This window comes from Anser anser, assembly GCF_964211835.1.
Source record: "Anser anser genome assembly, chromosome: 5".
NCBI lineage: Eukaryota > Metazoa > Chordata > Aves > Anseriformes > Anatidae > Anser > Anser anser.
Genome location: NC_139725.1, coordinates 36209447 through 36231017, shown reverse-complemented (window position 1 = coordinate 36231017; position 21571 = coordinate 36209447). Strand labels below are relative to the sequence as shown.

The window sequence follows — 21571 nt, the reverse complement described above, 5'->3', positions numbered from 1 at the left end:
TGGGAAGTGCTGCATTTAGGATTAGGTCATTCCTCAGAGGAAGACTGACACACAGCTTTCATTCTTTTACAAAGGAGGAAGCTTAAAGCCAAAAAGGAACAGAGGGAGTAATACAGAGGGTGTGTTTTTGGTGGCTTGTGTCTTTTTAAGTCATTTGTGTGATAGGGTTGGCAGCAGTTCCCTAAGTGTCATAAAGAGATACACTAACTTGCTCTAAAGATGATATACAAATCTGTAACACTTGACTGAAACAAAGCTGTAACAAACAATCCTGAGTTACATCCACATGTTCATTTTGTCAGTTCAGATAAAACAGTTAAAGTTATTTATTAACTGCTTGGAAGACTTAGCTATCTAGTTTTGAAAAACTGTAACCTCCAATAATATCACAAGTTGTAGCTTATGCTGGTGTTGTAATAGCAGTGCCATTTTCGGCTTCAATCAATTGCACTTGTGCTCTTACCTTGCTCTGGGCTCTTAGGCAAGTGTTTGACAAAATCCCTAAAAATTGCTTATGATGCTGTTTCTCTCTCCCCTGACAAAAAAAAAAAACAACTTTAAAAGCTTCACCATTTTTGCCAATCAGTAAATTGCTGCTGCCACCTTAGTTGCAGAGAGAAGACAAATGACTGGAGCCATTGTTCTAGTGTACATGTGTCAGATAAGAGTACTTCTGGGTATGTATCACAGAGAGCTTTTGGAAATTTGTTTTTTTTAAAGTCACGGTAAGACAGCATGAAAGAAAACTGCTTTCTTAATGTGTTAAGTATAAATTTACAATTAGGAATTTAATACAAACAGCAATATCAGTATTCTAGTAGAAATTGAACTATCATGTCAACTGAATCACCTGATTCCCCTGCAGCAGTGAACACATTACAAGGAAAGTATGTGTTAATTGGCATGTATTGACAAAAGTGCCACAAAAAAATTGAAGTTATTTGTCCCTTTGCAAATTGATAAAAAAGCATAATACAGAAATCTATGCATACACAGCATAAGACTTTTACAGGTAAGACATTTGTACATCCATTTAACCTCTGGTGATCCACTCATTCAGTCTTGACAAGTCAGGAGAATTCTGACTTCTCTATTTTCCATTTTCAGCACTGAACATTCGCTCCTAGAAAGAGAAGTGAACAAATAAGTGGCAGTTTGGGAACCGCACTGTGCTTTAGTAATGCAAGTTAAGTCACTGTTAAGTAGTTGTCAGTCAACAAGGGCCTAGATGACATAATTGGTGTATTTCTACCCCCCAAAGCACAAAACTCAGTTAATCCCATCTAAAAGACTTATCCTACACTGACAGAAAACTTTCATATTAGTTATACCTGTGCTTGGTGCCTCCTACAAGGAGTACAAGCATGTACTATTTCTAACTCACTCTCTGAAGATTATTATTGATGTTAACTGTCAGCAGTGATACAAGTCTAGAATCAGACTTTTCACTTAGCCAGTAGTGTTATTTTGATTAGCTGCTACTCTAAACACTGCCTTAGGCCTAAAAAACAGGTGTGTCTACATACACCTGGCATGAATATAAACTTCACTGCATCTCAAAAATAAAAAGTTCATTCCGTGGAGGTGTCCAGTCTGCTAGCTGCCTGTCCTACATAACATGTACCGCCTGTACAAAACTTGATCAGGCTTGCTGACACATTCCTAGTCCTCTGCCATACCACAAGCAATTGAGGGTTAGCTGCCGTACTTGAAGGAACATGAGAGGTGGAAAGAGGCAGCATGACATAGCACCTACCTTTAACATTGTCTCCAACTTTATTGCATCTGCAGCAAATTTTCTGATCCCATCAGATAGTTTTTCCACAGCCATTTGGTCTTCATTATGGTGCCAGCGGAATGCCTTCTCATCCAGGTGGATCTTCTCAAGATCACATGCCTGAGCTGCACAAGGGAAATTCAAAAAGAAACAAAATTGTATCATCAGATCGATATCAAAAGCCACCGGTATCTCTAAACTGTGGCCATCAACAACTGGAAAGTTTTGAACACTACTTTCAGTGTGACTTGCTGCAAGACTGAAAGTGTTCCTACGCTGTGTTCTGAAAAAAAGTTATACAGAAATCAGTCTCCCTTAAAACACAATGTTCATAGGTATGCCATTATCTTGTATCTGCTTCTGAATGGTACAGTACTTTCAGGCCTATTATCAAGAATTATGCAATGGTCCTACTGCAGCAAGATATTCTAAGCAAATATGCTGAACAATTAAGTCTTTGATTATTTGGCAAGCACCTAACAAAAGCTCAATTGATAACGTGCCTACGAGCTAGCTAGCACCCTGTAAGCAGCAACCCATGACAACAATTCTGTAAATCTCATCATCTGAGTTGAGAACTAACATTTTAGTAAGGCAATGGAAAAGCAAGAGCAGTGCAACAGGAACATACGCTCAGAACTACTGTGGCATTATATCACTAGAACAAATTATTCTTGCATATTACTTCATTTCTAAAGTTTCTGGAGGAAAAAAAAATCTTTTGGCAGGCCTAGAGCTAACAATATCCTGATGCAATATCAGCATAATGATTAAACCCTGTTTGGCATCTTTGCTAACAATCAGTAAAAAATCATCCCAAATATATGAAGTATAAAGTTCCTTCTTCTTTCCCTGTCCTCTTGGGGGAAGGTGCTCAAAACCCATCTTAATTCCAGTTAGCGTACTCAGAGGGACCCAAGACCCTAAGGAAGTAACTATGTATAAGCAGTGGTAGTAGTACAGCTGTAATGTAACCCCTTCAGAGAGGGGTCAACATTCAGTCTTAAAACAGAATGGAAGCAGGCACTGTAGAGCTGAGGGGAAACAAATGCTCTTAATGCTCAAGAAGAAAGGGAGACAAAGCAAACCTGTATTACGTAGAAGTAGACTTACCATCTTTAACACTGAGCGTGGGAGTTAGCTTGACATGCTCTTTGCTGAGCTCTGCCAAAAGCTTGGGTGAAATAGTGAGATAGTCACAGCCTGTAAGCGCTTTTATTTCTCCTGTATTTCGAAATGAAGCACCCATCACAATAGTTTTGTAGCCAAACTTTTTGTAGTAGTTATAGATCTTAGTGACACTCTTCACTCCTAAAGAAGAAAAATTGGCAGTTTTCAGAATAATTCATTTGAAGCACAGATGGTTATTTAGAACATGCTGAAAACCATTGGTTTCACAAGGGGATTTTTAGAAGTAAATTGCAGTTCAAATGAGTAGACATTGGGGAAAAAAATTATTTTTTTTAAAAAAGCTTACCTGGATCCTCTGAAGGTTCATAGGTTTTCTTATCTCCGTTTGCAACATACCAATCCAGGATGCGTCCTACAAATGGGGAAATCAGAGTAACCCCAGCTTCAGCACAGGCAACTGCCTGGGCAAAGGAGAACAGCAAGGTCATGTTGCAGTGAATCCCATACTCTGCTTCCAGAACCCTGCAGACATAGGCAGGCTTAAATGGCATTTTCCTCACCTAATGAACTTACATTCTAGCAATGTCAGTAGGTTAAACTACTGATTTCTTGGCTTTAATTAGAGATGTGGCACAGTTTATAAGCTTTAAAGTGTAAAGGTAGCAAATCAAATGTTTTGCACTGCTAGTGATCTATTTAATATTGTTCCCTGAACCAAATGCAGATGACTTAACACAACATTTCAGGAAACTGTTTACAAATGGTCCAGCCCTTGTATGAACAAACTTTTCCTAATTCAGCAGAAAGCTTCAGTATAGCACCACGCTTGCTAGCTGTAGCCCTGGCAACAAGTTTCCTGGTGCAGTGCTTTCAAAACAATGCTTTATTTTATGTGTAGAACGTGTTTAAGTGTCCAAACAGCCAGAAACATACTATGAATCAGCGTACCAGCTACAGAAGTACTTACTTGCCAGCCTGGATTCCTTCCCATGTTGAAGAGAGCTTTATGAGAATCCGATCTTTACCAATTCCTGCTTCCTTATAAAGGTCAATAAGACGCCGGGCCCTCTGAATCATTCCTTCCTTATCAAAGGACAACCTTTGGAACAAGAGCAGGACTTCTTAAGTTTTATTAAAAAAAACTCTCCAAAAGAAACAACATTCAGAACCACTGTACTATGTTAGCAGAATTTATGTACTAGTAGCAGGTTTTTCTTCTCAGAGATACTTCCGTGACTGTCAAGTAGCAGTGACGCAGCGCTGCTACTGTTTAATTCGGAGAATCCGGAGCTCAACATAACTTTCTCAGAGAAAGTTATATTTTCCTCAAGTTTTTCCATAATGAATGTAGAAGCTGAGCCTTAGAAGAGACTTGACAAGGAGCACATGGACAGACAAATCCTACACAAGTCACTAAATAAATTGTTAAAGCAGATCTCTTGGAAAATTGAGGACTACCACACAGAAGAGAATGAGCAAAGTTCTAGGTATACTAGAAGCATGATGTTTCCCTTGCCTAAGGACCAGAAGGAGGACAACAAAGAGATCTCCATGTTACTTGTTCTTATGAAGTTTTGTGACCAAGTTATAACAAAGTCCTGATCAAGCAAATGAACTGCAATTCATTGTCTAAATATTAACAACACAAGCTCCTGGTAGTCTTGTAACAGTGAACTGTCCAGTCAAGAACATATTTCTTCAGCTCACATCATCTCCTTTTGTAGGCACAAATATACAGGGTAACCCAGAGGTAAGAGAGCCAACCTTGCATCTACTTCTGTGGACACACGTCCAGGTATCCTCTTCAATATTTCAGCTCCAAATAATACAAAAAGTTTGTCACAAGCATTTTGTATTTGCTCATCTTCTGACCTAAAAAACATGAAGAACAAAATCTTTTTTTTTTTTTTTGGGGGGGGGGGGGGTAGCATGTTCAAGATTTGCCATTGATTTCAAGATCAAATTTCACAGTCCGTTTAACGTTAAATTCCTGCATTCAAATAAACACTTCTGCTCTGCTCCGTGTTTGTTCTGCCCTCTGTGTACCACTGATAATATTAGCCTTCAGACACTATTTCCTATTATGCTGTCAACTCAGGAATGTTTTCTGGAACAGTCCTAGAAGGCTATATGAGAACTGATAAATGGAGATGCATTTCTGAAACTTGTAACAAGCAGCTTTTCTTTAGGGTTGAGGCTTTCTGGTACAGGAGATAAACCTACAAGCACGCAGGGGGAAAAGCCCTAGTATGTTGCTAGTAGTACTAAACACTATTTGCATAAATGAAGTATCTTAAATATAGACCTACGGGGGGAGGGGAACGACAACATTTTTCTTACCCGCCAAGTTTTTTTCCGTATGCAACCGCATCATCCACAAGTTTCTGGTAAGCTGGCATCTGAGCCGCAGCTAGTATCAGAGATGGGTTTGTGGTGGCATCTAGGGGCTTGTACTCGTCAATTGCTAGGGAAACAAAAAGCTCATTTAAAATACTAAATTAAAAGGATTTTGCTCAGATATGTAAAGACAGAAACACTTATGGCCATAGGGTAGTTGCATTCATGACAGAGCAGACTAGTGTATGGTGATGTTCAAATATCACTGCTTGAATGTTGGCTTGCATCAGAAGTACCGCTACAAGGCTAACAGCACTACAGCAATACAACAGAGCAAAGCTTACTCACTACTTTAGGCAAAAGAAATAAATTTGTAGAAATGACAGATGAAGAGAAGTGATACAAGACCTTCATGTCATATTCACCATCATAGCTGAGTTCCAGGAATTAGAGGGGAAAGTAAAGACAAAGGATTCTCTTCGCTTCTAGGGTTAGGCATTTGGGGTTTTGTTTGTCTACAACTGTTACAACCAGAGAAAAAGAAAAAATCATCTGTCAAAAAAAACTGTTGGTGTCTTTTAGCGTTTTAAAACCTCTAGCAGTTGCAGATGGCTTTTTGGTGTCAGGTCTTATAAGTTCCTCATACTGCCAGCCTGCCTTTCGTATATAAGACATTTGAATGTTTGGCTTATCCTAATCCCTGGACTACACCTATTTCAGGTGGCAGCAGTTGTTTACCAAAGTAGGCTGTGACTGTGCATTGTCAGGCCCTAATCAGAGCTGAGCTGCCCAGCATGCCGGGTCTGACTCAGCAAACGGGTCAGTGCCTCTGCAGGCTCTTTGGTGACTGCTGCTTACAAGCTCTGGAGAGTTAACACAGCTGAATGTCCAGAATAACAAAATATTATCAGCTCCTTTTTCTCTGCATTTCTGCATGGGGATGAAAACACAAGTTAATAGAATATGACAGTTTTTGTAGAGATAGAAGAAAAATGTTATGTTTGTTTTTCATAACTTCCCCACAGGCAACGATTGTGATCATGAAACAATTTCATGCCATATAAACACATCTTTCAAAAAACACTTTAATTCACAGGGATGCTGCTCAGAATAAAGTGGTACATTTATAAAACTGTATTCTGAAGCAGACACAATTTTAGAAAAGTATATTTTTGACTGCTTATTACATCTCTACAGTATTGCAGCACTTAAAATAATCTTATGGGTTTCTGGCAAGATGCATAAAGTAATCTCAGTAAGTCTGTCACCCATCCTAAACAAGACAATTAAGCATGTCAGGCAAGAAACTGCAGTTTTCCCCTGTAGAGGGCTAGGTAGGTATTCCAGGGGATGTCGAGGAGATACTGGTAATGACATGGTTATTCAGTATTTTCCAGATGCCTGTTCAATGCGAGGGTAATGTGGCTGACGGAAATGTTTCAAAAAAAAAAAAAAGTGGTCTTGTGGGAAGCTCTTAGCCTGTATTTCAGCTGCCTGCTACAAGCTTTTGCAAGGGGGCACCTGTGACTGGTGTGCCACCTTTTCTCACTGTGAGCACAAAGAAAACTGTGCAAGAGTAAGCATAGGCTGGTCTGGCTTGCTTAAAACTGCAAAGTTATTGCAGCTACTACTGAAGCCAGCCACCACTTGGTGCAGATAAAAGTGAAGTGGGCAGTTTGTCTCTTGCTTTGGGAACCGTTCAAACTAGCCTCTTTTCTTAAGCAGCACCATACAGACACATTTATGTAAAAATCCTGGCAATTATGTTAGCAACAACTGCACCTTAATTAGTAGCAGTGTTTAAGCTGAACAGGGAGGGAGCCAGATGTCACCCGTAGCCTTGTTTGCACAGTAAGATCCATAGGTGACAACACGCAGTCAGAGATCAACTGCAAAAGCATTTCAAGGAGCACATTTAAACTTTCCAGCAGGCAGCTCTCAGCCTCCTTACTGCCACCAACACTCAAACACCCCCCTGCCGTCACGAGGATTCTTCGTTATGCTTTTCTGAAGCCAGGGTAGCCAGTGCAATGCCTTAAATTCATGTAATTTCACCGCACGCTGGTTTTTAACTAGGTTTGTTGCTACTCCAAGGCAGGTAAACCTGACGAGGCTCAAGCTGTCACTTACTGTTCCTGACTGCCTTAATTTCACCTTGACAGAGGCGCGTGAGTGCCCTGCGCCTTTCAGGTGCTGCAGTTGTCTGTGGTGTCAGTCAGAAAGGAAAGTAAATTTCTCCGTAACGTTTCACTTAACTGGACACTTGAAATCAGGCAATCCCAAGCATTTAACAGACAGACGTGGCCGAGAGCCAGTGCATATATACAGGCACACAGTCATCTTTGGGGCACGGATCTCACCTCTGACCACCTCTGTGCATTCCTAGCCTTAACTTTATCAACATAAGGCGGTGGATGGTGAATGTCCGGGGCAGTGCCTGCAGGATCAGGCGGGTAGGAGGCAGATGGCTGCGTTATGAGGGGCGGCAGGGCAGGATTCACCACACGATGCCTGTGAGACCCACAGAGGTTCGGGGGGGGGCTCGGCCGGGATGTGCTGGGAGGGTCAGCGGGGACAGCCGGGGGCTTTGTGGCCCAGCCCCACCGCTTCCCAGGAAGCGCCAGCGCCTTCTCGTCAGATAAAGAACGCCAAAAAAACACCCTCTTGCATTATTTTATTGCTTCACAGCTGCTTTGCTTCCGTCTTCTGAAGAAAGGGGGGGGAGAAAAAAACAAAAAACACCACGACCCAACCGCACACAGCGGCTATCGGAGCGAGCTCCCCCAGCCTGTTAATTACCAGCGAGCCCCCCGCAGACCGCCTGTTAATTACTAATAAGCCTGCTCCGGCGGACACCCCGCAGAGCGGCTCAAGGCGGATTTCCAAGGGGCTGGACCCGGCGGCAGCGCCGTGCCCCTGCGGCCCCCCGGCGCCGGGAGCCGGGGCCTCGAACCCGCGACCCTGGGGGCAGCAGGGCAGCGCACCTGGCGGGGGGCGGCGCGCTCCCAGCCCCCCCCATCTCGCCGCGGTGGTTCGCTCCCCCTCCGCCCCTCGCCCCCTCGGCCGGACGCGTCCATTCTCCGCCGCGGGGGAGGGTGTAAGAGCCGCCGCCCGCCCCGCCGCTTTTCCCCTCCACCCTCACCGTTGAAATCCCCGGTGTCGGCCACCACCGTGGTGTGGTGCTTGAGCTGGTCCAGCGCCGACTCCATCTTCTGCCGCTTCACGGGGGACACCGACATTTTCCGCGGGGCGGGGGGGGGCTGGCGCCGGCCTTTAAGGGAGCTGCGTGCCCGGAGGGGAGCCGGCCTGCGCGCGCACCCGCCGCTCGTGCCCGACACCCGTGGCCTCGGCTCCCGGGGAGAGGTGGGGCCGCCCGCCCGGCCCTCCGCCAATCCCGTCTCGGGGGAGGGAGAGGCGAGCCAATCAGAAGCGCGGTGACAAGACGGACGGCGGCCAGCAAGAGGGAGAGAAGGGCGAGGGGAGGGAGGAAGCTTCTGATTGGCTGCTTTTGCCGCTCGGGAGGGCGGGAGCTCGCCACCTTGGCGACGGGGGATGCGGCTCCCCTGAGGGCAGCGCGGGGACGGGCAGGGGGGGTGAGCCGCCGTGTGGACGTCCTGGGTCCCTCCCTTGTCACAGAATCACAGAATCATCTAGGTTGGGAGAGACCTCCGAGATCACCGAGTCCAACCTCTGACCTAACACTAACAAGTCCTCCACTAAACCATATCACTAAGCTCTACATCTAAACGTCTTTTAAAGACCTCCAGGGATGGTGACTCAACCACTTCCCTGGGCAGCCCATTCCAATGCCTCACAACCCTTTCAGTAAAGAAGTTCTACCTAATATCCAACCTAAACTTCCCCTGGTGTGAAGTTCTCTGTGTTCAGCTTTGGGCCCCTCACTACAAGGACATCGAGGCCCTGGACCGTGTCCAAAGAAGGGTTACGAAGCTGGTGAAGGGCCTGGAACACAAGTCCTGTGAGTAGCGGCTGAGAGAACTGGGGGTGTTTAGTCTGGAGGAGAGGAGGCTGAGGGGAGACCTTATTGCTCTCTACAGCTACCTGAAACAAAGGTGTGGGGAGCTGGGGGTCAGCCTCTTCTCGCAGATATCTAGTGATAGGACTAGAGGGAATGGCCTCAAGTTGCGCCAGGGGAGGTTCAGGTTGGAAATGAGGAGACATTTCTTCTCAGAAAGAGCAGTCAGGCATTGGGATGGGTTCCCAGGGAAGTGGTGGAGTCACTTTCCTGGGGGGTGTTCAAGGAAAGGTTGGACGTGGCGCTTAGGGACATGGTTTAGTGGGTGACATTGGTAGTAGGGTGATGGTTGGCCCAGATGATCTTGGAGGTCTTTTACAATCTTAGTGATTTATGATTCTCCTCAGGCACCTGCGGCTCTTGATGTGCCTCAGCTCCGTTCAAGCTCCGGAGAAGGTGATCCTCTGCACCAGCCATTTAAAAGCCCTGTTAGCACAGTTGCGCTTCAGAGATAGGGAATGGGTCTTGGCCGCAGATGTTGCAGAAGCTGCCACTTGGCCTTCAGACATAGGCAATTTGGATCGTGGTGTTCCCTTCGTTTTGTCTTGCATTGTTTCAGTTGTGGAAGCTGTGACAGTAATTTCCCTTTCTGATGTACAGGCACATGCTTTTCTAGAAACGTCTCACACTTTGTCCAACCCAGAGAGAGGACAATGGAAAGAAGCATTAGTTTTAAGTCTGCTTTGAATTCTATGACTGTAGGAAACATATTCTCATTGTCTCCAGGGTCCTTGCCAACACTTGCAAACCTTGAATGTCTCTGCTGCATATCCCTTTCCTTCTCTTTGTTCCTGGCCCTCCATTAGCTGTCATGGACCACAGTTGGGCATTTTTATCTTGTCAGTGCAAAATGTGGTCTTGGACAGTACCTGTTTGTGTGAGTACTGTTATTCTCTCTCAGTTGCTTGTTCCAGAGGTAACAGATTTTTTTTACTCAGCATGCCAAGAAAGGGGATGTTTTGGATTCAGCTGGTAACTTTCCCAACATTTGATTGTTATCGTATGTGGAATTTTACCTAGCACTATTTTTAGACCTGAATGATTATCAAGGCCATAACATCCTTTCTTTGAATGGCAGTCCCCAAGAAATGAAAGGAAACATGCTGTTTCAGATATTCCGCTGTGTATCTGAGCAGACTCACAGCAGCAGGTCATTATTAAAAGCCAACCCTTAACAACAGTTATAAGTCCTGTTGCTTTCTTTTATATCCAAAAGAAAGAGACAGAGATGAAGTTATAAGTATAACTTAACTATTTTAATAAATCTTATATAGTGCATGGTTATATCATTTTATCCTTCGTTCAATTACATTAATGTACAGTGCATTATAGCATTATCTGCAGGCGGTACAAATATAACAGATGCACAGCTCAGTCGTAAGGAAATTTTTAAAAGTGACCTGCTATAAGGTTTACTGACACTCTTATTTTACGAAATGCTCCCCTGGCTCTTAGTTTCACGGAACTGTTGTGTACAATTCTATTAAAATCCCAAGTAACTATAATTCCATGTGATTCTATGTTTAACCTCATAGACAAAAACAAGAAAGGTATCATATTCCCAAGCTCACCATTTGTTTTTATTTTCATTTTAGAAACGATTCAGCTTCCTGTGCTTGTAACACCAATAGTTTGCCAGTATTCACACCTGCTTCCCATCTCCACCCAAATCCGGTGCCAGGGCTTCTCAGGAGAATTGTCCTCATCATCTCTCCCTGACCAGGTGAGTGCCCTTTGCAAATTCCAGCCACTGTGGCAAGCCAGAGGCATTGTGACTGAAAACATAATCCTCCTCTTCAAGCTCTCTGCCTGCACCCTAATTCTGCTGGTGCTAACAATTAGCTATTTAAATATTAAGGAAAATATATCATCAATTGGAAACACTGTTGGAATAACTAAGCCAAAATTGAGAGATGCATCAGTATGCTCAGATTTAGACCCCTGTTTCCCTGCTGCTGCTTTGCATCTGCACAGCCTTGTTTCATTGAATGTGCAAGCGCAGGCCCAAATTATACAAAGACTTAGGTATGTGCCTAGCCTTTTGAGGGGTTCTCTGTGAAGGTGGGGACCTTTCACAGCACCTAAAGGAAAGCACGTGTGTAAGGTGTGTAAGTCTTTGTGGGGTCTGGGCCTGAATCCCCATTCAGCCAAAGTAAACACGTGAATGAGAGAAAGGCGAAATCTTCCCAGTCTGTGAGCACTTCCTGTAGATGTGTTTGCTTTAGTGTATTCTTACCAAGTTTGTAAGTAAAACGTAGACCTAAGTACTGCGTGCCAAACATGCTGTGGACAGGAAATCTATTATATGCTTGCTTGAGTCTTTAACACTTTGACTAAAATATTGATGCACAATCACTTGATTATATCTCTACAGACAGGAATATTTTTCCTCATCCCTATTTATAGATTGTAAGAGTAAGGGGATATTTCACTAGAAAGGTATATACATATGCACATAACATTATTAAGAAAAACAGGAATTGAAGAACAGCAGCATCTACTAAATCAGATAACTTTTTTGCATTTTTTTTCCTTGTGGCTATTTATATTATATTAAAACAGCCATTCCAATTGTGTTTTGTTTTCTTATTTAGGAAGCATCTCAGATTATTCTTTGCAATGAAAATGTGAAGGTGAGGCTGAGTGGTGAACACTCAGAAAATGGCTTTGGGTGTGGCTAGGTGGGGAGCAAGTGGTGGGGGCTTTTCTTCTTATCTGAGGCCTGGCTTTGGCAATTCTGCAGCTTTTGGATACAGGCTCCATGCCAAGGTGAAGGGCTGCGCAGCTGTCCTGAGCCCCAGCCTCTGCGTAAGTGGGGATGATCAGGCTGAGCTCACCTATTTGCAGATTAAAATCACTTCAGTTGTCACTCAGATCCTGCTCTTTATTACGCAATGAAAGCTTATTTCCACTGTTCAAAGGCAGCACTAACTGGTACGTGTATTTAAAGCAGCCCAGTCTTATGTAATGTGTGTTGCAATTCCAGAGGGCATAGGGGGACAGGAAGGGCACTGAACTGCCACTGAGCCTTTACTAGTGAGCTGCAGGGGATATCTGCCACCAAGAAGGAAACAAAAGGTAGGGAAAAGACATATTTCCATAGCCCAGACTCTAAACGTTCAGGCTGGCTTGTTCTGTGCGGCGTGCCATGCCCTCCATCCCCGAGCCGTGCCGGCGAGGAGACCAGAAGCATGTACAGCCCTATGTTAAAAGCTCTGTGGGGTCCAGCCATTGTCCTACATTCAGACCCGTGTCAGTTCTGATCCACTCTGATCACATGCACATACAATTTCAGTATAAAATATATAGATATATATATAAAAAAAAAACTTCATGCAATATTAAAACACCTTTCCCGATGGGACATGGTCTTAACATCTATTCTTATCAACAGTGTTCAAGGAATTGTCACTTTGATGGCAATTACACTGCTAAGTGTGGAGCACTGCTCTCTCTCGTCTGGACTGGGGATCATTGCTTTTGTTCCCTTTTTCTGCACTACTATGACTAATAGCTGAAAAAAAGCTGATAGATTTTAATTAGCAGAATCAATCCTCTCCTGGCGACGCTTCATAATTTCTTGGAGCTCTGTCTCCCCTCTGTTTTTCTAGAATGGAAACAAAACAGCAAGTTTGAATTTCGACTTCAAGCTGTGGTTAAATTATAATATTTAACTAATTCCATAAGAGTAGAGCGAATATCAAAGGCAGCAGTAAAAAGGCAGTCCAGTGGAGACAGAGCGATCTGCCTTACAGATTTGAGGCCTTTTTGCTTAAGAGAATTCGCAGTGTTTTTAGGGTTGAGTTCATTTGTTGGTTGTTGTGTTTTAATTGTGTTTCTTAAAATGCATGTTTAAAGCACCATCTGACACTGCTGGTACAGGCATCCATTTGGGTGGGAGTTGTCCAGAAAGCTACTTACCTCCAGTTGGTTTTTTTCCACCGTGATTTTACTGTACACTCTGTTTCCCTCATCGCCACACACTTTCTTCAGTTCCTCTCTGTTCAGGGAGAAAAGCTGAGCTCCAGTAAGGATGCCAAGGTGTTCCACTGTCCTGGGGAGACACAAAACGGGGAGATAGTTGTGTTATACGTGGCCTCTTGCCAAAGGCGAGGATTCAGAGATAACAGGGCTGGGAGCAGATGAAGTACAGCCCCTGCACCAGGACCTTTTCACATGCAAGGCCCTGGCGATGTGGCAGCTGTTGGGTAATGCGAGCTCTCAGTGGGGTTGACGGCAGGCCAGGAGGAGCGGGTGAAGCCAGTGTCACCCCGGCATCCAGTGCGTGCCCAGCCCCGTGGGTACTGCAGTGGTTTCACGCCAGTCGCATTGCGTTTGGGGAGTGATCCTCCAGCTTCTCGTAGCGCACTGCACAGGGCGTGAGTTGTAACTTGGGACCCTTGCCCACATGCAGCGTTTTGGTCCGTGTGGCTGGGGCGATTTCTTAGCCCTGGCTGAGGATTTGTCTTTTCCTCAGCCGTACTTCAAGACAGCTTCTCCAGAGATGGGCAGTCATGTGGAATTTGCATTTCAGAGCCTCTCAGGTCATGGGGTTAGTTAGTTAATTATTTTTCCTCTAAGTTCAGTACTTTGAACTGGCTAACTGGGGCCAGATGAGCAGCAGTAGAGGATGTTGTTCAGCATTTGCCTGTTGGTTGTGTGGATGAGCAAGGCCTTTCCTTTATTTGCAGCTAATTGTGAGATCTTGCTGTACTGTAAGACAGCGTTTATTTGATAGTATAGAGGAACAAAAGGGATTTGATTTGTGCTGAATGTACTGGTTATATAGCCTACATTTAATATAATTGAAATCTAGTTTGCAACACAGTCTCTGTAAGTAAATCCAGCTGAAATGTTGCAAGCTGCCTACCCAACTCCTTTTTAAATGAAGGACCAGCATTTCATATAGCAGTGATGCAGATCTTACCCTTTGCTGAATGACTTTGCCTCCAGCCAAGCTTTGACTTCTTCAGCACTGGATTCAAAGGTGAGGGGCACAAAAGCTTCCTGAGGCTTTTCCACTTTGAAATTCCTGTGGGGAGGCTGAATTTTACTGTTTGTAATCTTCTTTAGCAATTCATCATTCACTTCGTCCATTTGATGCAGAAGTTCTGTGGAAACAAGGCACACCTTTTAGAGCACAAGGTTAAGAGTGGAAATGAAACCAAGTCTTCAGTCACAAGTCCAGTTAAATTAATGTTTGCAGTGAAATTGTAGGAAAGATCAGAATGTGGCTCAGCATTATTATTAGCTTTGTAAACACATCAAAGGAAAGTGCTTGCTTTTGTGTTTTAGTTCTAAAGAACAAGTTCAAGTACTTAATTAGAGCAATAGATTTGGTCTAATTTGACATTTTTGATCTTCAAACTTCAATTAAGAACAGATGGGATACCACCATGGTTTTGGAGACCGGTATACTAATGGAGCAGGATTTGCTTGCCTTTCCTCCCAAGCTTTTCAACTTCATTTGGATTTTGAAACCTTGCTTTTCTCTCTGGGAGAAACCTATATTTCTACAGTTTTTCTCCAGAATGATGGAGAGGAGAAATCACAAAAACAACAGCCAAATGCTCATCACCCGCACAGCAGTCACTGAATCTAAAAAGCTGCTTAAGAGTTTCATACAGTTTAACTGTTCCCCAGGATTTTGGCCCAAGATTTTGACCTCACTGCTTCAGCAATGTCCATTGGACTAATCAGAGAGTCTTGGAACAACTGCTACTGTTCCTAGGAAAAATGAAATTTCTAGCCCTGACGATGCCTGGAGTTAATAGAGCTGTGTAATTGCTAGAGAAAAGTGCAGAGTGCCAACCGGCAGACTGAACACTCTCATTTAAAGCAAATCTCCAAATCTTGCTTAACTGAGCAGAGGTTGGTCTGATGTGAAGGAGGAGAGCTCACATCTACAGGGGCACTTGCTTTTAGCCAGCAGGAGCTAGGCTACCCGTTGAAAATTCTTGTTCAAAAGCACTTACTGGGGGAAAAGCATGCTATATTGGGTAAGATATTAGGATAAGGTTTTAATAAGAACATGTTCCTTTTGCATGACTGGTATCTATAGCGGGTGCTGGTAAGGACCCATATTTTAACCTATTTTATATAAATATATATACATATTGCAACTGATCTCGTTTCTTGTGTTGCTAACCTATCCTGTTCATCACACCTCATTCAAAGCACATAACCCCCTCCCCAACACCACCTAGCAGAAGTTTACTCAGTGGTGTAAAACACCTGATCGGGCGGTGTCTTTGCTACCAGCGGTGCTGCCAAGTGGTGACAAGGGACCGACTCTCTGATGTCTTGCTCTGCTGTTGAGTTTTTGCTTTAGATCACCATCTTCCTGTTTCTGAGTTACTTAGTTCCCTTCAGACTATTGAAATAAGGGAAACTGCCCTGCAAACTTTGCAGCAGAGAGGGGGGGAAAAACAGACCACATGAGACAGCAGTGGTCAGGGAGGCCTGACTATATGTTCTTCAGAACAGGTTCCCAATTTTCTGTACCTCTGTGTCGCCATTTATTTTCCTTCCTGTTGTCTCTTTGCTATTACCCAATGTTGAAGGCCAAGCCTGGGATCACCAGAGTATTGGTTTTGAGCTGTAGTCCTGCTCCCTCCACTTTTCAGTCCTCGCTGCTACTTCTAATAAGTAATTCACTGACCCAAATCCTCAGCCCTCCAGCTTTTGCTGTGCAGCTAAATAGAAGTGGCAGGAAGCTTGAACTGGCAGTTCGCTCATAAAACTCCTGTGGCGCATCGTCCAGTATCACTTTTTCCATGAAACTCTTTAAGACTGCGAGGAAAATGACTTGGTGTTATGAATAGACATGTGTCTGTGATGCTTGTGTTGTGGGGCCTTCCCTTGTCCCAATAGGGCTTCTGCTTTCAGGAGTCTGCAGTGGGTGAAAGAGGATGAACCCTGGCTGTGGCCCTCAGCAGCCAGTTCGCTACAAGTGTATTTAAGGCGGTGAGGTGTGCAGGGCTCCTGGTATTTCTCATGCTCTGTGATCCTCTATGGCTTGTGCAGGGTGTGGGAGGGATGTGAGTCTGGTATTGACAGATCTGGTGGCTGGGATTTCTCTGAAACCTTGTGAAGGAACAGGCCAGGTGGGCACTGCGTGTGCGACTAGAGGAAAGGAAGCAAGAGAAAGGGCTTGGCCTGAATACCGATGGTCGCTTAGACACGCTTAAATCATGCTGGGGGTGAAAGGAAGCTCTCTCCTTGGGAGGAAGGGGAAGGTTAAGGTGATATTAAATCACCTTTTTGCCTGCCTTTTCTCAGGTTGCCTGGGAGCCCATGGCATGAGTCACTAAGCTCCTCATGACTGCTCTGTTGGCTGCCGCACTACTTGGAATTTCCTCTCTACATCACTGCCAGTCCCTTGCTTATCACTAAAAGGTGCAGCCACTCCTCGCACAAAGCCGTGTGAGGGGGGCCATGTGTTTGGGTAGGTCACTGGCTACATGCACACAGCAACCAAAAATAGCAAATAGCGTTATTGCAAAAGTCAAGAGAGAAAGAAAACAGGACAGAGAGCATGCAAAAGCACATGTTCACAGGAACTTTAAAATTAAGTCCTGAAACACAAAGCCGTGGTGCCAAGCTCTTGGGCTGCCTGAGCCTGCTGTGAGCACAGCGTGGGACACATACGTTCTTTGGCGTCCTGGGGAGAGTTGCGTGATAACATTTCACTTCCCCATTTATCCCCAGCATAGCTGGCCGGTAGCTTGTGAGTTGGGCTGGATGGTCCATAACCTCTGGGGCTCAGGTCTCCTTTGTACCTCTGGTTAGCCTAGATGATAAGAAAGAAAAGCAAGGTGTAAGATTTTCTTTGCTGTTTTTTATTGTCTTTAACTTTTTGCCTCCCCCCGATGGTAACAAGGAGAGGGACAAATTGCCGTGTCCTTCCTGTGGTGATCGGGGACCCCTCAGCTGAGTCTCATGTGAACTCAGGAGGGGCTGTGTGGAACAAGTTTGACTCTGGGCTCTCATGGGAATTAACACAAACCAAACCAAAGGCTGAACGCGGCATGAAGACATTTACACCCCTAGGAAGCATGTCACACTCGCCACCTGGAGAGGTGTGGTGATTTATGTTTGCTTACTACTGCTGTGGGTGACTGCTGTCACGTGCGTGACTTGGCACTCTAGCCTTTTGCTATGCAGAAATTACTGCTCATAGGACTTCTCTGGAGATGGAGAGCAAAGGAAGCAAAAAGATTCTAATACAAAAAGAAAACAAGCAGAAATCCCATTTGGAGCTAAAACATCAGTAACTGGATGTTGAGTGTGACTATTTATAAGTGCCTAGAGCAGTCTGGAAAGAGGTTTTCGGTATTTTCGTGATTAAACTAGCAAGACCTTTGTCCAGAGGCCTGTTGGGGCACTTTATGCCTTGCCCAAACTGAGAAATACCGAAGTGGGAATCAATTCCTTGCTTCCTTAGGGCGTTTGGAGCTCTCCACCTCCACATTTTTGCAATACAAAGTGCTTGCGAACTATATTCACTTAATAGTCAGATGGTGTTTCCATCTACCTCTACTCCAGCAGCTTATTCCTGCTGCCAAACTGAACTGGATGAGAGAACTGTCGTTTTTTGATATAATCCCCAGTAAAAAACTTCAGTATTTTGGTGGCAAAATGTGCTTTCATGACTGCATTAGCTCTCTCATCCTGTTCACAGCACAGCCCTGAAACCAGCAGAGTTTCACAACAGAAGGTGATAAACCAGAGGCTGAGAAGTGCGTGGGTTTGGGGGGAAGGCACTGGCAAAAGGTGGAACTATTTCAAGCCACCATAGCCAGCAGATGTTTGGGGACACCTCAGTGTCACCTTTTCTGTGTTTGGGATGATAACATGTGGTGCTAGGCTTGGGGTGGGTGTCCCTTTGAGCGAGGGTCTCGCTTCATAGCAGGCTGCTGTCTGTCCCGTACCCCTGCTTGCCAGGTGCCACTGGCAGCAGGCAGCGTGCTTGGCATCTTGGAGCAGGAGAAAAGCACTAGGCTGCTGCATGGCAGGAGGAATAGGCTTTTTTTTGGGTAGGGGGGATAAATGGTGGGAAAATGTGGGAATTTTATACTAGGAGACTCAGGACTCTGGCTCATCTACTTGTGAGATTTCACGCTGTCCTGCACGTGGTATCCTAAGAAATCCAGAGAGGTCTAATTACAAGGTTATGGTCAGTGACTGATTATGCCCTGCACCTGGCTACAGGTTAAATATCACCTGACTAGAGACCTGTTCGAGCTCTTCCAGTTTCACCTCATCCAGGATGTTATAAGGGACGTAACCAGCCTGCCCGCTCCGGTTGAGCAACTTCCACCACTGCTTATTTTCTTCCAACACCTGAGACAGAAAACAATACAATTTTGGTAGGGAGAACATCAGATTTCTGGCATATATAAGTGGCACATAGTGAAAAGAAACCAGGCAGTAATGTGAAGTTGCCAGAATAACATCACTGGGGCCAGGAGCTGGCAAACAGATCTGTTGCACTCATTTGCAATTCAGGAGTGAAGCCTTTCCTGCAAAGCGTCTGAACTTACCCTAATGGTGAGAGGAGAGCACCTCTGGGGTGCTTAAGAACTCAAAGTTCCTACTTAATTTACTTGTTTCTTCATCTTTTTTCTTTATTTTTATTTTTCAGTGATTGATTTTGCATTCTCTTTTTGAATTAAAATAAAAGCAATTCCTGCCAAAGGTGCTAGAGGGTTATCATATGACTTGATCATGTGTCACATCATAACCATGATGTGGCGAGGAGATCACCCACTGCTGAGATATCTCCTATTGCACCTGTCCCCCTGCTCCTTTCAGCAGGCTTGTTTTTAAGCAGATTTTTAAAAACTTTTTTTTTTTTTTAAATAATCACTTTGCGGTAAGTAATCTCCCTGGAATGGATGAGCTTTGCTGATAGCTACAGTTTGAACATTTTGAAGTCTTCACCTCAAATCTTAGGTCCATTACGGTTAGTGCGTAGACCGAGTTGTGTCCTACCTTCTCCAGTGGTGCAGTAAGAGAGAAGTTACGAGAAAGGATTATTTTGTAGAAAAGAATTCCCTTTTTTGGGGACAGGAAGGGGAGACGATAATGAGCATAGGCCTGGTAAGTGCATGAGCAGTATTCTACAATGACTCGTCTTCTTTCCTCCTCACTACTTAAGAAAAGATGCTACTGACGTGTTTCAGCTGAGCAAATGACCCGAAGCATAGTCAGCTCTAGATTTGAACAAAGCTTTGTTGCTGCTCAGAAAATATCAAGCAAAAATGAGCTGGCACTTGGTAGTACCTTGAGATCTCTCTGCTGTTCCTAGAAAGGGGAGGAAGGCACACCTCTTTCCTGAGCACATTCACTTACCTCCAGGATTTCATCCTTAAGCACTGAGAGTTCATTGGCATTTCGCGCAGTGAAATCATAGCGGATTTTGGCATATCTCTTCGGCAGGGCCATTCCCTGTGCCTCAAAATTCCTGCAGGAGGGGAAAAAAAAAAAAGGACTGATAATGGAGGCCAGTTGAATAACTAAGGTATTATAGGGCCACTGGCAAAAGCCAAGTGGTGATGGCTGACACCGTCATTGGTGACGGTGAGGCTGCTGCTTTCAGGTGAGAGAAAAGGCTTCTTCCCCTGTCAGTTGCTTTTCTGCTGCAGGAAGGACTGAGAAGACTGACAAAGCACAAAGAAAGTGCTCTCATTCTACCCCTTGTGAAAAATGTTTGTGAAACACTCGTATCCTGATAAGTGGAAATGACTGTCCTGTGTGCCAAGGCAGAGGAGAAGCAAGCACCAAAGCTGGGAGAAGGGTGTCAAACTTGAGCACAGGTTGAACTGACTGGAAATCTGTGGGCTTTTTCATCAGGCAGTGCTGAGCTACTGAAACAGAACTCCACAGGTTCACAGGAAAAGTGAATTTGAATGTTTCTGTTCTAAGATACCCTTAATGTGTTCAAGTGTTTTGCTTGGAAATTTTTGACACAAGAATATACAGCTTTCAGTGTTAAACCGGCTTTTCATTTGGAGAGAGAGATGAAATAAATATGTTAGATTGTCAAACGTGGAGATCTGAAATGCAAGATTTTGTTTGGCCCAAACTGAAATGTTTTGGGTCTTAAGTTTTGTTTTGTTTTGCCTGGCTTAGCAAAAATTTGCATATCTTATCTTTTTCTTCTCCAGCTAGGATGGGAGCATAGTATTATTTTTGAATTCCAAAAACATTTGCAGTATGGAAAAACTGGCTTGCCTAGTTGCATAAGTGTATGCAGGAACTATTTTAGTGCACCTTCTATGGATCTTTCTGCTTATGACTTGCAACCAGCTGCACAATACAGAAGAGTCCCAGGTGCCCATACCCACAGTGAGCATGGCAACAGGGTGTGAGATTCTCCTCCAGTGGAGCTACAGCAGTTTATATCAAGGTCAGTGTAACTCGGTGAAGGCAGTGCTTCCAGCACCACTAGCAGCTATGTTTTTTCGTGTTATGTTTTTTCATTCCTGAGTTCTTGGTTTTGGTCAGTGATTTGTGGATCTTAGTTTGGTGTACGATCTGTGGAAACTCCTTTTTTTGCAGACTACCCCTGAGGCATCTGTAAAACCCAACTTTGAAAAGCAAGTACATTGTTTAGTTTAGTTCTTTTTTTATGTTTAGTTTTAGTTCATTTTGTTGTCTTCATTAGGTAGCTTTTGGTGGCCTGAAAAAGGTCGAAACCATTGGCTCAGTGGTTTAATAGCATGCATTGTCTTTAGTTCACTTCATTTGGGACAGTGCTCGGTCTACTCACAGCCACGTGCACTACAGAAGTTTGGAGCAGACCTTTAGACAGAGTGAATCCACCAGTCAAGAAGGGGAGTGGTGGCCTTACCCGGCAGTGCCTGAAGGCAGGGAGGGGGGCAAAAAGCCTGAGTTATGTAGAAATTACTTCTTTTGTAGCATTCCAGAAGGTAAATGAGTCACGAGAAAAGGGGACAGTTGGAGGAGTATGAGGATAATGTGCATTCTGCGTGCACCTAGGTTTTACACAAGAGACATTTGCTGGCTATTGTAATATTGCTTGGGGCTTCCATGATGCTCCTCTGCAGCCCGAAGCCCTGGTTTAGCTAATAATACTGATGCATGGGTGCTTTTGCTAATATAGGGTCTCTCGGTTAGAAAAGTAGTTCAAACTACCCAGAAGACAGTGTGAATACAGCAGGAAGTACGGCTGTCCCAGGACTGTGATCTTGGCAAACAACTGGGCAGACTTGGTTGACGTCCGCTCTGGGCTGAAGAGGCATGGAAGCACATTCTCAATTTTA

The 21571-nt window shown here is 44.3% G+C and overlaps 2 protein-coding genes and 1 long non-coding RNA gene across 3 annotated transcripts in view; 1 reads left to right on the top strand and 2 right to left on the bottom strand.

The window, feature by feature from the left end:
• Positions 1-750: 750 nt before the first annotated feature.
• Positions 751-8603, bottom strand: TALDO1 (transaldolase 1). Its single transcript, XM_083836887.1, has 8 exons — positions 8388-8603; positions 5249-5372; positions 4673-4780; positions 3876-4007; positions 3255-3430; positions 2891-3088; positions 1757-1902; positions 751-1123 (listed from the first exon to the last, which is right to left on the bottom strand). The coding sequence occupies exons 1-8, from the start codon at positions 8482-8484 to the stop codon at positions 1091-1093; spliced, it is 1014 nt and encodes a 337-aa protein (XP_083693013.1). The 5' UTR covers positions 8485-8603; the 3' UTR covers positions 751-1090.
• Positions 8604-10515: 1912 nt separating this feature from the next.
• Positions 10516-21571, bottom strand: part of EPS8L2 (EPS8 signaling adaptor L2) — a 63529-nt gene continuing 52473 nt past the window's right edge. Inside the window, exons 16-21 of the mRNA XM_083836881.1 lie at positions 19638-19749; positions 18519-18626; positions 16932-17073; positions 14209-14392; positions 13203-13335; positions 10516-12888 (exon numbers count right to left, since the gene is read on the bottom strand). Of these exons, the coding sequence (XP_083693007.1) occupies positions 12817-12888; positions 13203-13335; positions 14209-14392; positions 16932-17073; positions 18519-18626; positions 19638-19749 (751 nt within the window). The 3' untranslated portion in view covers positions 10516-12816. The remainder of the gene's footprint in view (positions 12889-13202; positions 13336-14208; positions 14393-16931; positions 17074-18518; positions 18627-19637; positions 19750-21571) is intronic.
• Positions 19765-21571, top strand: part of LOC310899882 — a 52817-nt gene continuing 51010 nt past the window's right edge. The window contains exon 1 of the long non-coding RNA XR_014584723.1: positions 19765-20694. This is a non-coding gene — a long non-coding RNA (uncharacterized lncRNA). The remainder of the gene's footprint in view (positions 20695-21571) is intronic.

Coding starts and splice junctions, on each gene's coding strand:
- TALDO1 (XM_083836887.1), bottom strand. CDS start 8,484: ATGTCGGTGTCCCCCGTGAAGCGGCAGAAGATGGAGTCGGCGCTGGAC. Junction 4,008..4,672: donor TCCACAGAAGTAGATGCAAG/GTTGGCTCTCTT, acceptor CTTGTTCCAAAG/GTTGTCCTTTGATAAGGAAG. Junction 1,903..2,890: donor CACGCTCAGTGTTAAAGATG/GTAAGTCTACTT, acceptor TCCCTTGTGCAG/CTCAGGCATGTGATCTTGAG.